This window comes from Sebastes umbrosus, chromosome 1 (assembly GCF_015220745.1).
Source record: "Sebastes umbrosus isolate fSebUmb1 chromosome 1, fSebUmb1.pri, whole genome shotgun sequence".
Lineage (NCBI taxonomy): Eukaryota > Metazoa > Chordata > Actinopteri > Perciformes > Sebastidae > Sebastes > Sebastes umbrosus.
The window spans coordinates 10,717,521-10,733,069 of record NC_051269.1 but is presented as its reverse complement, the minus strand read 5'-3'; the positions used below and the strand labels follow the sequence as shown (position 1 = coordinate 10,733,069).

The window sequence follows — 15,549 nt, the reverse complement described above, 5'->3', positions numbered from 1 at the left end:
CTACTAAGTTAATTTTAGGCAACAAAACTACTTAGTTAGGCTTAGGCAACAAAACTATTTATTTAGTTTTAGGCAACAGAACTACTTAGTTACTCTCAACTCCCAGTATAATGCTGTGCAACTCAGCAGCACCACAAAGAAGAGCCAACAAGATGACCATAACGTTCAAAACAGTTGAAAAAAGCTGAACAATATCACCTTCATGAAGAAAGGATTCATTACAGGGCGGTTGTATTAGACTGCATTCGTTTTAGCTAGGTGTGCCTAATAAACTGCCATCTGGGTAGATATTGGACTGCTGTCTGGAGAGCAACACAGTAAAAGATTATCTTTAAACTCCATTTAAACCTGATAGCTGCTAGATACCCCATTAAGTACAATTTAGGTACAAGTAAAAATCATTTTTATCCCCATACTGTATTTTTTTTCCACATTGCTGTGAATAAGCAATAAGCCTGTGCCTAGTAAAGGAGAGGATTTAACATCCTGTGAATCAAAAACTCTACCAAAGAACAAGGATTCATATTTTATTCACAGGCACCCCTGCAATTCAAGATCAAAGTGGTTAAAGGGCTTTCAGATCTCTGACAAATTTCTACACGTCTTTGATTAATTTACCTCAGTTTGAAAATCATATTTCATGAGCTCACGTTTCACTTGTGCAAACCTGTGGGCCATATAAACTAAAGGAAATGAGCTGAACTGATTAGTTTCTGATGGCGTATCGTGATTTCATCTCGACGTCTCTCCTTTTAGCGCGAACGCCCTTGTGTATATATTTCCTTTACATTTCATTCTCCAGATCAAATTGGATGTCAGTCATTTCTTACTTAACGTACATAAATTGTAATGTGCCTGTGTGTCGTGTGTGTGTGCGCCGGAGTCAAAGTGTACGAGTATGTGCTGAGCCTGGAGGATTGCATTCCCCCCTCTTACTGGAGAGGTCTCACCAGCTCATATGGCCGAGTGTTTATCTAGTTCGAATGTCTTTGAGTTTCATACCGTTTGACATGTGGAGATGGGATATAAGGAAGCTGTGGAAATAGAAAGACAGAGGGAGAGATAGGTAGAGACATGAGGAGAGATTGGAGTGGGGGAGATAAGAAAAGGGGTTAGAACGTATAGCTCCATAACAGGTTTGCTTCAAACTTTACGTAAGCGGTTCTTCTCTGCAGCCAAATCCCATTGTTTAGCTTTTCCTGCTTTATTCTGGTTGCATTTTCACACTAAGTGAGCTGTGTGTGTGTGTGTGTGTGTGTGTCGGTGTGTACCTTATGGGCTGATGTGTGTGGGTTAATGAAGAGCAGTAAATGAAATCCTTTATTGTGTTTGATATAATGTCAGCTTCCATTAGGGAAACTGGTGCCACGAATGATTGCTAGACTATCGAGGCCAGGAGAGAGGTGCGGTGTGTGTGTGTGTGTGTGTGTGTGCGTGAAAGACGGTGTGTATGTGTGCGTTTCTGCGTGCTTGTGTGCACACCCCAGGGCACGGCGGAGGCACAAAGTGTGTTCTGTAATTATAAAATCATTAGCAGGTGTCCAGAGGAGATATGAATATGACTGTAATCTGTCCCCACCCATGATGGAGCGCTTGTCTCACACTCAAATGTCAACCTGTCTCAGCCAGCCCATAGAGAGAGCTCACCGATTCAAATTCAAAAGATTTAGTCCCGGCGACCACACTCCGTCATTTACATGTACCCCCTACATATGACAGCCATTTTTTCAATCACGCATTGTTAACCCGGGCTTTACCAGATAAATCCTCTGTCAAGGTCCTCTTCACATATCGGGTGAAATTTTGGGGGCTTTAAAGGCTCCGACCTTCACTTGACAGGAGATTTTGAAGTTTAAATGTGTAACTACAAGCAATGGGTGACATTAAAATAACGGCATGTAGAGATGACAAGAAGAAAAGACGCTGGCAGAAGAACAACCTCATAGACTGACAGGCGCTCAGACAAACAAAAGATAGGCAGGCATGTATCTGGTCAGACATGAAAACGAGCAGACATTGTAGCCCTGGCGAGGAGACAAAGTCACATTGTAATCTAGAGCAGAGGGGCGGTTTCTATAGCAACAGTAGGCATCTAACCTACGCGCCGCTGCTTTTGCTGAAATCTGAAATTGGCGAGAGAGGAGGCTGGTATTGAGGATAGAGAGATTGGGAAAGATGAAGATAAGACAGGGCAGGGTGGAGGAGGAGGAGAGAGGTGGCAAAGGGAGGAGAGAGGAAGCAGATCAAGATAAGGGTGAGGAGAGGGAAGGAGATGAGCGGAGGAAGATTGATGTAAGGGAGGGGCTGGAGATCATCACCTGACCTCAGTGTTTGTCTCCTGTTTGGAATTTGTTGGTCCACTCAGCATGATAGATTTAATTTACTGATAGCACTTTGTGTCAGTGGGAATTTCTCTGACTTTGTGTGTTTCTTTTTTCGTTCACGTGGTGTCTGTGAGCACACACACTCGGCCTTGCACGTGCACTCGCTCTTTCTGTACACTCACAGGTGCGTACGCGCTGTATGTGACTGTCTGTGACTGTCTGTGACTGTCTGTGAGCATTCAGTATATGTATTATATATGTATATGTGTGCACTTGCAGGGGTGGAGTTGGAGAGAGGAGAATGTGGGATAATTGCTGTTGGCTTGGTGTTGTATCAGATGAGTGTTTAACCCAGACCCTTAGCCCATAGAGACCTGTGACCAGCCGCAGCAGATGGCCATGCTACCCTCTGGGGGCTGCTCAGAGGGTCACGGTGGCCTCGGACTCGTCCACATGGAGCCACCTCTTCTGTGCATGTCTGTGTGGTGTCAGAGTGTGCGGTTGGAGGCAGAGGTTGTTGCGTTCATGAGTAGGATCAGTGGAACTGTTTAGAGGTCTTATTTTCATCATATTGCAAAAGGCAACAACTTAAAAACAATACAAATGAGTATAATTATTGTTATCTGACTCAAGATTCAAGAGTTTTATTTGCCATTTGTACCTAAGTAATTTAGAATACTAGAAGCTGTAATGCTTACAAAGGGATTATTATTGTACTTAGTAGTACTGTATGTATTGTAATGAATTACTATTTTCAATCCAGTGAATATCCTTGCTGTGCCCCGCGCTCTGAATATCAGATTAAAGCTTGAATTTACAAAATCCCAGAATCTCACCCCTGATTCCTCTACATCTTTTTATTTATATTTAATTAAATGTTCAGTCCCCCTATTTAGCAATTATAAGCAGTGTATATACATTTAATAAATGTATTAAAAGCAGATATAAGTGTTTATTACTTTATAGAGAGCTGCAGGTATGAGTCCTAAAACCTGGAAATGAGTTCTCATTTTAGCATTTCCAGTTCCTTCGTCTAGAAGTCAATGTTTTTTTTTAATGGGTTTTTAGTTAGATGCCTGAAATAAAGTCAGTCAGTGGTTAACACAAGCTGAAGAGATTTAAGGTTTTGTTCTTCCACATAAAATACATCAATAAGTGAATTTTTAAGCCTTTATGTGTCTTCAAAAAGACGGCTGCGGTGGCTAAATGAAACTACTAAATGTCATCACGGCGAACACTAGTCCGTCTTTACAGCCTCGCTGTTTATACTCGCGCTCACACAACCGTGGTGTAGTTCATTTATAGCCTAATGTTAGCTTTTTTTTTTACTTCTGGCGACTGCATTCACCCTTCATAAATCATAAAAGTGGTGTTCATTTGTGAAGATTATCTAAAACAAAACATGTAAGTATCATAAACTTGTGTTTGTCACCGAGTTTATTTTCTGCAATAATCCAAAACATAATAGAAAAATCCCATTGTTTTTTGGGCGATGCTAAGTTCCTGGTTGGCCTACAAAAATAAGTCACCCCTGCACCACTATATTTGTCGACAACTATAACTCCTCCTGTGTTACGTTACGTTGAGGCTGATTTATAAACAGATAATGAATTAAAAATATAGTAAAACAGTAGCAATAATATAAGATACGTCTTCATAGAAGAAGTTATAATTGCTGTACATTAATACACACTTAAAATGTCCTTCTTACAACTACTGCACTAATATATGTTATAATTCATGTCTTAAATGTTTATATATATACTGATTAAATAAGGTAAATAGGGGACTTGGTATAAAACGTGGTAATGTAATTAAAGACAGTTGCACAAGGAGGCATTATGTGCTACCAATAATTGTACTAACGCAATTTATACAAAGGATTGTGTGTAAGATAAAAGTAAAGTAAAAAAGTATTGTGCAAACAGATATGATACCAATGACAGATGGATGACAAATAAAAGGAAAACACAACATAAAATGTGTTAGAAAGGTATTGAGTGCCACAAAAACAGCTTCAATTCTCTTTTGCAAATAATCTAGTAGTCTGTGGAACTGTACTGGAAGGAGAGCAAACTGTAGCATAAATGATTCACATAATTTCCATGTTCATCAAACCATCCAGTGACCTCTTGTGCCCTGTATGGAAGCATTTGCATTCATTTTGTATGTTTCTCCGCTCATCTATCCAGGCTTTTCCTTTGATTTATCACATATACCACTGTATATTATTATATTATCTGCAATAAAAAGCAGCAATAAGGGATAGGTACAAAACAACAGTGCAACGACGAAGTGTTGGGAGCAAGGGAGCTCCAGTGTTGGACCTCTCTCTAAACTCTCTCCTCAGCAATGTGTGGTATGTTTTTTTCCGTTGTATTATTTGACTAAAGCCGCTGGACGGTGTCCCTCGGGTGCAAGGAACCGAGCGTTTATTTACAGGAAGCAGTCCTGAATAATGAGTTGTAATGCCGCAGTAGTGAGAGTAAACTCTTTAGGAGCGAGGGACCAGTCTAAGCAGGACTGGGCTCCAGATCAATCCTGCTGGCAGACACAACAACACTGTTGCTCTGCCACAGTCTCGCTCGCTCTCCTTCTCTTCTCTCTCTCTGCAGAGGCATAGGCTATTTTTAGCCCTGGCAGCTCTTTCCCCACTGCACCCACCACCACCACCACCACCCATCTCTCTCCTCTCAATTCATCCCTTCATATCACCCCGACCTCAGCCTCCATACTAACCCCTCCACCTTAACCCAATGTACTCCCTGAACGATCCGCTCTGATCCTTCCGCTCAGCTCCGTCCTCGCCGCTGATCTCTCCGACAGAGCTGAGGAGGCCGGGGGAGTGCTGGTAAGTTGAGGAGATGTGTCAGGGGGCCGATTCGGCTCCTCCTCTATCTTGTCCACGCTCATTACCCAAAGACACAAGCTGCGTCCAGGCTGGTCCGCCCCATGTTCGGTGTCAGTGTGAGTTTTGATCATAACTGCGTTTCTTTGCTGAGTTGTTAGGGACTGAGCCGAGCTGATGACTGACTCTCTGATTAGCACTGGAGGCCGGCCAAGACCCCGGTCGTGGTGTGTGGAGAGGCTCTCAACGCTGAAGGGAGCTGAGAGAAGAGATGGGGGCTGACAGAGAAAGAGGAATGCTTGTGCATATAGGTGCTGTACGAGTCAAACAAACACAGAGAGCAGCGTGTGTGTGTGTGTGTGTGTGTGAGACAGCAGGAGAGAGATGGAAACAGTGAAAGCGACGTAAGTCGTGTGTAAAACTCACCATATACCTGTACAGTAGAGTCTCTCTTTCTCCGTCAGCCGTCCTCCCTCATCAGACCATGACCACAGCTCCTCCAGTGAGGGCGAGTCAGTCACTGTGGCGCCCTTGAGAGCGCGCCCTCAGCCAGCCTCCTCATGATAATGAGGCAGGCCCCACGGACGCCGCTCGCTGCATGCAACCCCTGCCCGCCCTCACGCCTGCCTCTACCGGAGATAAGGACGCCAGTTCAGAGGAGACGAGGGCGGCAGGGAGGGTAGCAGCCAGGGTGTATGGGGTCTTCGCTCGGGGTAAAGGCCGAGAGCTTGGTGGTGAGAGGTTGCATCCGGGGCTTAGGCTTGCGGCTGGTAGCTTCAGTCGGCAATTAGAACAAAATAGTGCAGCAAAATTGCATACATTTACATTATTTCCCTTTTCTGTTTCTTTCCTTTTGTCAGAGCTGTTTTCCAAGACTGAAAACACGGCGAGCTGAGGTTGATAAGACTCCCAGAGAGAGTCATATTTTGAGTTTATTCTTCTCTCACTGCAAACTATGCTCCATACCACAGCAGATATTGTTTTTTCTCCACAACACATGAAAATGTTCCTACAGTGTTTTTTTAACACAGGTTCGAACATGTGCCACATACATCGCATCTTCTTAACAAAAGCATTGCCCAGATACATACAGCTATCTGCTCGCCTTTCTCATGACTGTCATTCCACATCACACTACTCCTCCTGTGTTCTGTGATGCTGATTATATTCTCATGCTGAACAGTGTGATGGAATATAACCACGACTCTCTCTCTAGCTCGCCACCGCGAGGGGTCGGGGCTGATATAGACGCTGCTATATCTTCTCTCATCACCTGTCTTTTCACTTTTCTTTTCTGCACAGGAGAATGCCATTTCATACTACGATTCCAAAGCGGATTCAGACTATGTGAGTACAGTACGGACTGCTTCCCCACCTCCCTCCGTCTGCCTGCCTCAAAACCCTGAATCCTACCCGCTCCACTTCCCACCCCTTACCACCCTTCCCTGCAACCCCTACCCCATCTCTCCTCCTGGCCTCGTCGGTGTTGATGCCTCCCCCCCCACCCTCCGGTCACAGGCCCCTGGGATGTCTGTGTGTGTTAGTGAGGTGACACTGCTTTACGGTGAGTTGGTGTGACAGAGCAGGCCGACGTGCATGTGACAGTGACTTCAGCTGTCCTCCCCCAGTCGTATTCCCAGAGTTTTCTCCCTCCCAACGGACCCTAACTGTGTCGTCTGCAGACCCGAACTGCGGGGGTTGTTAAGCCATACACCTCACACCAAAACACGAGTCATATCTCACTTTCATACACGAGGATTTCTATCACGTGTGTCATTCATACTGAAGAATATGAATGACATTCAAGGAACGACCTGCAGGCTGGGTAACGCAGTTTTTCCTCCAGAAAAAGCCCCGCTGTTTGTTCTCACCACGCCACCGCTCCGGCTGCAGTTCCTCCTCGGGATAGGTCACGCTCGGAGCCCGTAACCGCTGATTGATTAAGTTTCAAGGAGGAGTGCAAGAATCCCCCCCCCCCGACATCACCAAAGCACAAAGAGATGGGAAGAGAGTGAGATAGAGAGGGGAAGAGAGTGAGGCGGAGAAGCAATAAATCATGGTGTGATTTTCTCTTTGTGCACGCCACTCCTGTGATTAATGACACGGCGCTTTAGGGCCTGTCAGCACATCTAATTGGAGAACATCAGTCATCATTAACATGGCACACTGAGGCCGAGCCGGTGACACACCCCTGACCCCCACTTTACCAACCCCACAACCACCCAAAGACAGTGGCAGAGGTCAGTCAGAGGTCATTTCTCATCCCAGCAGTACTCTCATATCTGAATCTTGATTCTTCCCACGATGACCCCTTTCAATTAAGGCTTTACCACTGGAGTGAAACTTCACTGTACTGTCCTGTACTGTACTATCAGGGGGATATGATAAGAATTCCGTTGTAAAGAAGGTAAGTGATTGGCGGGCTCTCTTATTCAAGGCTTGTCTCCTCTGTTCCCTATCCTGTTCTCTACTCCTGTATCCTGTTAATTTCTCTCCTCTTGTCACTGTACCCTTGATATAAAAAAAGTGCAATGTGATAATTCATTTTTAAAACTGTCCATGTGCCAAAGCATGTCTGAAGAGCATTTTATTTATTTCTCTTATTCAACTACCTACCAGCCTCCTTTGGGTTCTTTGTATTAATATTTTAATTCCTTTAATGGCTTCCTTTGGAGACTGTCCTGTTGTCTGCAAGTTGAACAGTATTATGACTTTTAAGTCTTACTCGTCATAATACTTACTACAGACAAGATCGTATTCATATTATCAAAGCAGAGAGTGAAAATGCAAATAATCTTTGGTCTGCATGATCCCACTTTCACTGCAATTAGGGCTGTCAAAGTTAACGTGATAATGACGCCACTAATTTCTTTAACGCATTAACGCAACTTGCAATGTTTGAGTTGTAGTGGTCTCTGTTTTAAAGCTAGAGTGAAGATACTGACATCATATGAAACCAACTAACGTAAGGAATCCATTGGTACCAACCATGTCATACTAGCTCATCGGGAAGGAGGGTAAATAACGCTCCAAACTTGCGCTAAACTTTGGCGAGGAAAAACTGGCATGGTCTTTTTCAAAGGAGTCCCTTGACCTCTGACCTCAAGATATGTGAATGGAAATGGGTTCTATGGGTACCCACGAGTCTCCCCTTTACAGACATGCCCACTTTGTGATTATCACATTCAGTTTGGGGCAAGACATAGCCAAGTCAGCACACTGACACACTGACAGCTGTTGCGATTGCCATGTTATGATTTGAGCATATTTTTATGCTAAATGCAGTACCTGTGAGGGTTTCTGGACAATATTTGTCATTGTTTTGTGTCGTTAATCGATTTCCAATAATAAATATATACATACATTTGCATAAAGCAAGAATATTTTCCCACTCCCATGTTGATAAGAGTATTAAATACCTGACTAATCTACCTTTAAGGTACATTTGGACAGATAAACAAATGTGTGGTTAATTTGTGATTAGTCGTGATTAACTAAAGACAATCATGCGATTAATCACGATTAAATATTTTAATTGATTGACAGCCCTAACTGCAATACTCTTATCCGTCTGATAGAAGAAAAATATTGTCAATCATGTCCCGTGGTAGTATTTACTTAGAAGACAACCATCACATATAAAAATTATAACAAGTCTGATTATTCTAATGTTTAATCAAAATTTAAATAAATAATGATATATATATTTTAAATTATTATTATTATTATTTGTTGCTGTTTTTAGTTGTAGTATACTACATGTTAATATGTTAAAGCAGCTATTTACCAATTGAAATGTTGTTTTTTTTCTGGAGGATTCCTTGTTTGTTTAAAGGGCTGCTTTTCCTCTATCTCATGCCTGCAGTCTTTCAAATAAACACACACACACACACACACACACACACACACACACACACACACACACACATACAGGGTCTTAAGTGACATGTTTGAGGTTAACCCTGGTTGGCTGAAGGCGGGACTGAAAGAATCTTCAAAATGTCATCTCTGGCCTCTTCAGCCTTTAATTAAACCTTGAGAACGGGGAGATAAAATTAACAAATTGGGTAATGAATCGAGCAAAACAGGTGGTGGATGGTTGAAGAAAATGAACCAATCAGTCTTTCCTGCGTGGATTTATTCAGCTCCTAATTAGACGCTGCCTTGGTTAATTATGATTGGGCTCTTCTGAAGAAGAAGAAAAAAAAAAACCTCCCTGCCCGACATTGACAGAATTAGTGTCAGACTGAATGATAAACAAACACCTCAACCTCACAGTTAGTGCTGTTGAAAAGCCAGCATTCTTTCATATCATTACAATTACTTTATTATGCAGCTAAAGGCAGATATGACCTGCAAACAGTCATCAATTTTTTTTATATTTTCTCTTGTTTAGTAAGCTGCATCCCTGTTTAGTTCTGCCTCAGTCATTCCCTCCAAATTAATAAAACAAAATAAAGCATCCGGATTGAATTGGAACAACAGAAAAAGATCATTTTACCACTGCTTAAACAGTGGTAATATAACACTTGTTGGTTGTCAGATTACAGCCTCACATCAGGTCCCAAAGGTGTAAACTAAAAACAACAGCTGAACAGCCTTTTCTCAACAGGGCGCTAGACTAAAACTAATAAAACAGATGCCATGTCTAACCTGCATTATATACCGTGAGGACCCTTTCCATTAAAACTAAAATATCAGCAAGTTCTTGTCTCACAACCTCTCACTCATCCAGATGTGCTGTCTGGTGATTAACAATGTGAGACAATGAAACACTTCCAACTTGTCACACAGAAAATATAGAAAGTGCTACAGCTGTGTCACATACAGATGTTCTCGTGCATTTAAATATACTTTTTTCCAAATTTCTACCTTTGTTATATATAATGCTCTAAACATCTAAAACACTTTTTACTGAACCTTTAATTTGTTGACGCTAGACCATGTGTAATAATTTCGATCAACTAGTTGATAATTGGTATTTAAGTCATAATCTATCTGTTGAATGCCAGTTGTGTCTGCTCAGTACCACATTTATCTGTCCTAACATATTTATTATGTGGTCGTATCTCTCATGAGCTGGTCTCTGTCGTAACACTGAATCGTTCCTTATGTTGACTTTCAATGGGACTTCAGCACAACTATCCCCCTGCTTGTCCCAACAACAGCTTGTAATTGCATTTTAATAGTCAATTAAAGTTGGCCCATCAATCAAATTCTGCCGTGGACATGAAGTTTTGATTTAATTCCTCCAAAAAAACAAACAATTTTTATCATGTCAGATCCAATTAACCCACGCTGCTTTATTAAAAATGAAAAGTGCGTATTGCAGTCACACATTTTTGCTCTTCAGCAATCAGAATACGTGAGGAATGATCAGAGATGTGAGTTTTTTGTTTTAGTTTTGTGCTGTTTTCTAAGCATGCGTCTAGGTTTTAGTGAGCGGTTCTAAGATACGCACTGAAATCTGATCAAGAATCAGCCAATAAACTGAACCGGAGAGTGGGGTTATATCTTGCTGCCATTTTTTTTTTCTCCACATCCCACAATCACTTCCTCCGGTGGGAGCAGGCACAGATTAGACTCCATTGATAACTTTGTCAAGATAAAAAAAAAGCTTAAATGTCAGTTCTCTTTTATCTTCCGGCTTTCTTTGATATCTGACACTTTCCTAATGCAATATGTGTCAGACTTTCTCATCATGTACAATGGCCACACTGAGCAGCTGTAAAACATGTTAGAAATATTCAGCGTTTGTTGTTTAAACAATCACAGGCGAGCGATAGAGAGAGAGAGAGAGAGAGAGGAGGCAGTCTGTTATGAAATATGCTATCATTCCAATGGGTGGGAGACTAAACCGTGATTAAGTGGTGTTTGTTGCTAGTTATTGTCTGGGTTAATTTGTATGGCACCTCATGTGTCTGTGATAGTCATCTCGGTTACTAATGAGTCTCTCTGATACCTGCTGTTGTCCTCTGATGAGAGGGAGACTATAGAACCACCTAAATCTGAAGGCGGAATAAATTGCTATTTCTGTGCTTAACATTATCCAAATGCTGTGTGAGTCAGACGGAGAGACAATACACTGTTCTGTATGTACCAGAGCCACAGATGGGCGCTGTAAAGCCACAAGATGCGAGGTGACAGAACGCGGTTTCTGTATTTGCTGTATTATGTATCCACGCGTTTTTATTTGTATGCTCACTCAGATTTGTGTGTGTGTGTGCGTGTTCGTGTTCGTGTGTGTGTGTGTGCAGACGGAGGATGGAGAAGAGGAGAACCCGCTGGAGAGCGCGACGTCTCTGGAGCTGGAGTTTGTGGACGATCCCAATTTTAAAAACAAGGTCAACTACTCTTCCAGTGCGGTCCAGATTCCTACAGACATATATAAAGGCTGTAAGTACACAAGAATACTTTTTCTCTATTACTGTTTTGGTGGAAAGGTGCATAGGCTTCATATAAACATGTACTGAATCAGCCAATGATAGACCTACTGCAAGTTTACCTCAAGACCTCTGCCACACTGATTGTTGTGTGAGCGCACACTGTATTTAATTTATGTGGCCAAAAATGTGCATAGTGTAATCCCTCTGAAAAGAAGAAGTATTAAACACAAACAAATCAATGACCACATAGAAGGCATAGCATAACAAGCACAAAGATATGAAAACTGCTTACCTGTACCCGCATCTTTCTCATCTGTGTAGATTAAGGTGGAGGACGAGGGGGAAAAATTAATACAGTAGACCTCAACCACGATCGTTTGAAAGTTTTATTGTCAGCTGATATTTTAAAACACGCCTCAGAACCCATGTTGAGTGGATTTTCACTCCTGTCCCGTCCCACTCCCACGAAAAAACTCCTGTTCCGTCCAAATCCACTGACAGAGCAAAAAAAAAATCCTGTCCCATCCCAATCCCAGAGGAATGAATCCCATCCCGTTCCCGTGTTTATTCGTATTAGAATTCGACGCCAATTTTCTTGGCCGATTTTGATTTTCTTTCTTTATAAGAACTATAACTGACAGCATACACAAACATTGTAAAATAAATATTATTTATTCTTTAACGGAAAATTCTATTATATGTTCATGAATTATGAATATATGTAAATAGTATCTACAGTAGCCTACATATCAGAGAAGAATCAGAGACCATATTATTCTATACAGCGTCAACTCTTCATCTATCTAAAACTATGTATTTATTTATCTGATTATTTATACAAAACTACTTATGAATCAGGATCTTTTTACAAGAAGGTAAAGATGTGTGTATTATATTATATTAACTCCTGCAGCGAGCAACATCCTCTTGCCTGCCCCACACCTACTTGTTTTTTTGTTAGTTAGGATCCCCATTAGTTGCTACCAGGGTAGTAACTATTCTTCCTGTGGTCCACGCATAAAAACACAACACAAACATATGTGAATATTCAACAACACAGCCCTCATACGTCTCACCAAAACCCAGTTTCCCCTAACACCCACCCAGCACCCCTAGATGCCCCCTTACCCACAGAGAACTGACTACACAGAGCAAGAGGAGAGGGAGACACCGTTGCCGTGGCAAATATTGGCATGCGACGTGAACCATCGTGCGGCGCATGCGTGTAAATTTGACCGGCACAGAATCGGCTATAACCGAGACTGGTGATCGATGCATCTCTACTGACCTATTGGTATTATGATTCCAGTCCCGTCCTGTCCGAGTCACGTGATGAACGGTGATAGTGATAGTTGATATTCCTGCGGGAATGTCAGCCTCTACTATGAACCACAAGCTAACTGGTTTTATATGATGGTAGGGGTCAGCTAGTCGCCCCAAATTACAATTGATTGAATAAATGTATGTATATGGCCTATGTCCAGGATGAGTCAGTGTTTGACAAGAAGATAAAAGTGAGGGATTTTGAAATATATTTGATATATAGTATACCAATAGATGACACAACCCAGGATAAAAACTCTGAAAATGTTTTTTTTTTTATGTCATTGAGTCTCTAAAACGTGTTTTGTATGCTGAATAATCTCAGACATGTGCAGACAAAAATCTGCCCTGTAAGAAAATGGTAAATAAGATAATGAATGTGTAATATATAACACATATCCAGAGGTTTACCTGTATCATGCATGTACCACGATGTCTCCTCCTGGTTTTCACACACCCCGCTGGGCAGTGGATAGATGACAGTCTCGACTTGACCTTGTATGTTAGCTCGATCTCCCCTCTTTTACATCAGCCATCACTTTAGCACACTAACATGATTTTAGTTGACAGACGGTCTCTCACGCCAGATCTGTACTGTATTTTTTTTTTCTGTCTGTGTGGGCATGGTCTCGCCCGCTCGTGGACCCTTCCCTTCCTGCTTGGCACCGTGCTGCCCCGCGGACATAACACCCTCCTTAGTCTGCAGCTGCCAAATGGACAAAAGGGAACACATGTACCTTCCGGGACTCTGATTTCGCTTGGCATGTTCCCTCTGTTATCCACCTCTAACCTTTTGGACACAGTCTGCCTGCCTCTTTAAAGACTCAAAAACCGGAGCGTGTGCAGACAGACAGCCATTTTCACAGTGGCATTTCTTCTTTTTTTTCCTTTCTGTTATTGTCTAGCTCTTCGCTCTCTTTGTTGAACAGGCAGTGTATGGCACCTGTCTGTGACAATGCCCTCCAGCTGTGTCTCCAGACAAATCTTGTCAGAATTAGACACTCTTGGTTCAGGAGGAGATGTCAAAGGCCGTAGCTAACTCACAATAGAGCAATCAGGCCTGCGCATTGTTCCCGGAGCCATTTTGTGCCAGCTCTGGTTCCCCCCGTCTGAAGATATAAGTCAGAGAATAAAGGCCTCTTGATTGAGCCTGGTGGAGACTACGAGAGTAGAGCGGTACAGTGCATGAAATTAGCTTTTTCACTTCTACATGTGGAAAATGTTTACTATTGATGTTGTTTGGTTAGCTCCCATTGCGCGGTCTGCTGTGCTGATTGCCAACTGGAGATTTTGTGCCAACTCCATTATGCACACGAGTGCGGTGTTTTAGACGTTGCTGATAAATAAACTGTTGAAATGCATGTCACTGCCCAATTGTGCAATGATTTTTAATAACGCTTTGCCAACAAACTAAATGTCCCAGGCACAAATGTAGATATTAGAATCAACAATGTTGAGATGTCGACTGTGCAATGCAGTGGAGACGAGGTTAAAGGGGATCTCCACTGATTTTACACATCAAAGTCTGTTTCACTGGACAACCTACAGGTCTGAGAAGTGAAGCCAATGCCGAAGTGGCTTAAACTTGCATTCTTTCTAATACCCAGCAGGGGGCGACTCCTCTGGTTGCTAAAAGAAGTCTGATTGTATAGAAGTCTATGAGAAAATGACCCTACATCTCACTTGATTTATTACCTCAGTAAACATTATAAACATGAGTTTATGGTCTCAATCGCTAGTTTCAAGTCTTCTTCAATACAGCATGATGTTCATTTAGTAAATTATGGTCCCATTTAGAGTCAAATAGACCATAAAGCAGGGTATGCTTTAGGGAGTGGCTACCTTGTGATTGACAGGTTGCTACCACGGCATTGTCCTGTCTGGGAGTTATCTGTGTTTTAGTCTTACAACTTTAACCCTTTCACAGTGAGTTTTCAGTTCATGAAAGTTAACTGTAACATTTTGGTCGCCTAAATATATATTATTCAGCATTCGGTTGTGCTTAGCTCCACCCTCTCGTATCACTTCTGGTTGCAAAAAAACAAGATGACGACGGCCAAAATGCCGAACTCGAGGCTTCGAAATGGCAGTCCACAAACCAATGGGTGACGTCACGCTTCTTATATACAGTCTATGGTCGGTTTACAGTTCATGAGGAGAACTACTGCATATATACCGTTTTTGTGTCTCCAAAGGGAGCTGCGCAAAGTCTGGTAAATTTATCGGTCGTGGCTGAAGACTACGAGTTTGAAAATGTAAAAAAAATCTGGGGGTTGTGAATTTAGAAAGCCCACAAGACCTTTATATCTCATCTCTGCTTGAGGCTACATTAGCCGTTACTAACATAACACACCTGAATCTCTGACCAAACTATCATAAAGGATAATGTGGCTTCAAGTTTTGACAAGGAAGAAGAATATGTGGAATAAAACAGACGATATCTCTGGTTCTGCTGCAATCAATGTGTTTGACTTGTAGGAGTGCAAACTAAGCTAAACAAGAGGAGTACTCTTGTATCTAACTTATTATACAGTAATTTACATCACCTTCATTTCACGGGAGCTTTGTTTGCTTTAGCATGATGATGAAAGGGGATTGTTATCTGCATGTCGTGTTCTGCTCTGGTCCCACCTGTGGCAGCCTGCAGGGTGCCTCGGAGAGGATGTCT

General features: G+C 42.2%; 1 protein-coding gene across 3 annotated transcripts in view; it reads left to right on the top strand.

Moving 5' to 3' along the window:
* LOC119487246 (voltage-dependent calcium channel subunit alpha-2/delta-2-like) overlaps positions 1 to 15,549 on the top strand; it is a 179,498-nt gene that overhangs the window by 104,293 nt on the left and 59,656 nt on the right. For 2 of the 3 annotated variants that reach the window (XM_037767968.1, XM_037767959.1), the window contains exons 5-6: positions 6,475 to 6,519; positions 11,430 to 11,568. In XM_037767968.1, the coding sequence (XP_037623896.1) occupies positions 6,475 to 6,519; positions 11,430 to 11,568 (184 nt within the window). The remainder of the gene's footprint in view (positions 1 to 6,474; positions 6,520 to 11,429; positions 11,569 to 15,549) is intronic. The other variant, XM_037767976.1, reaches the window with a different exon arrangement.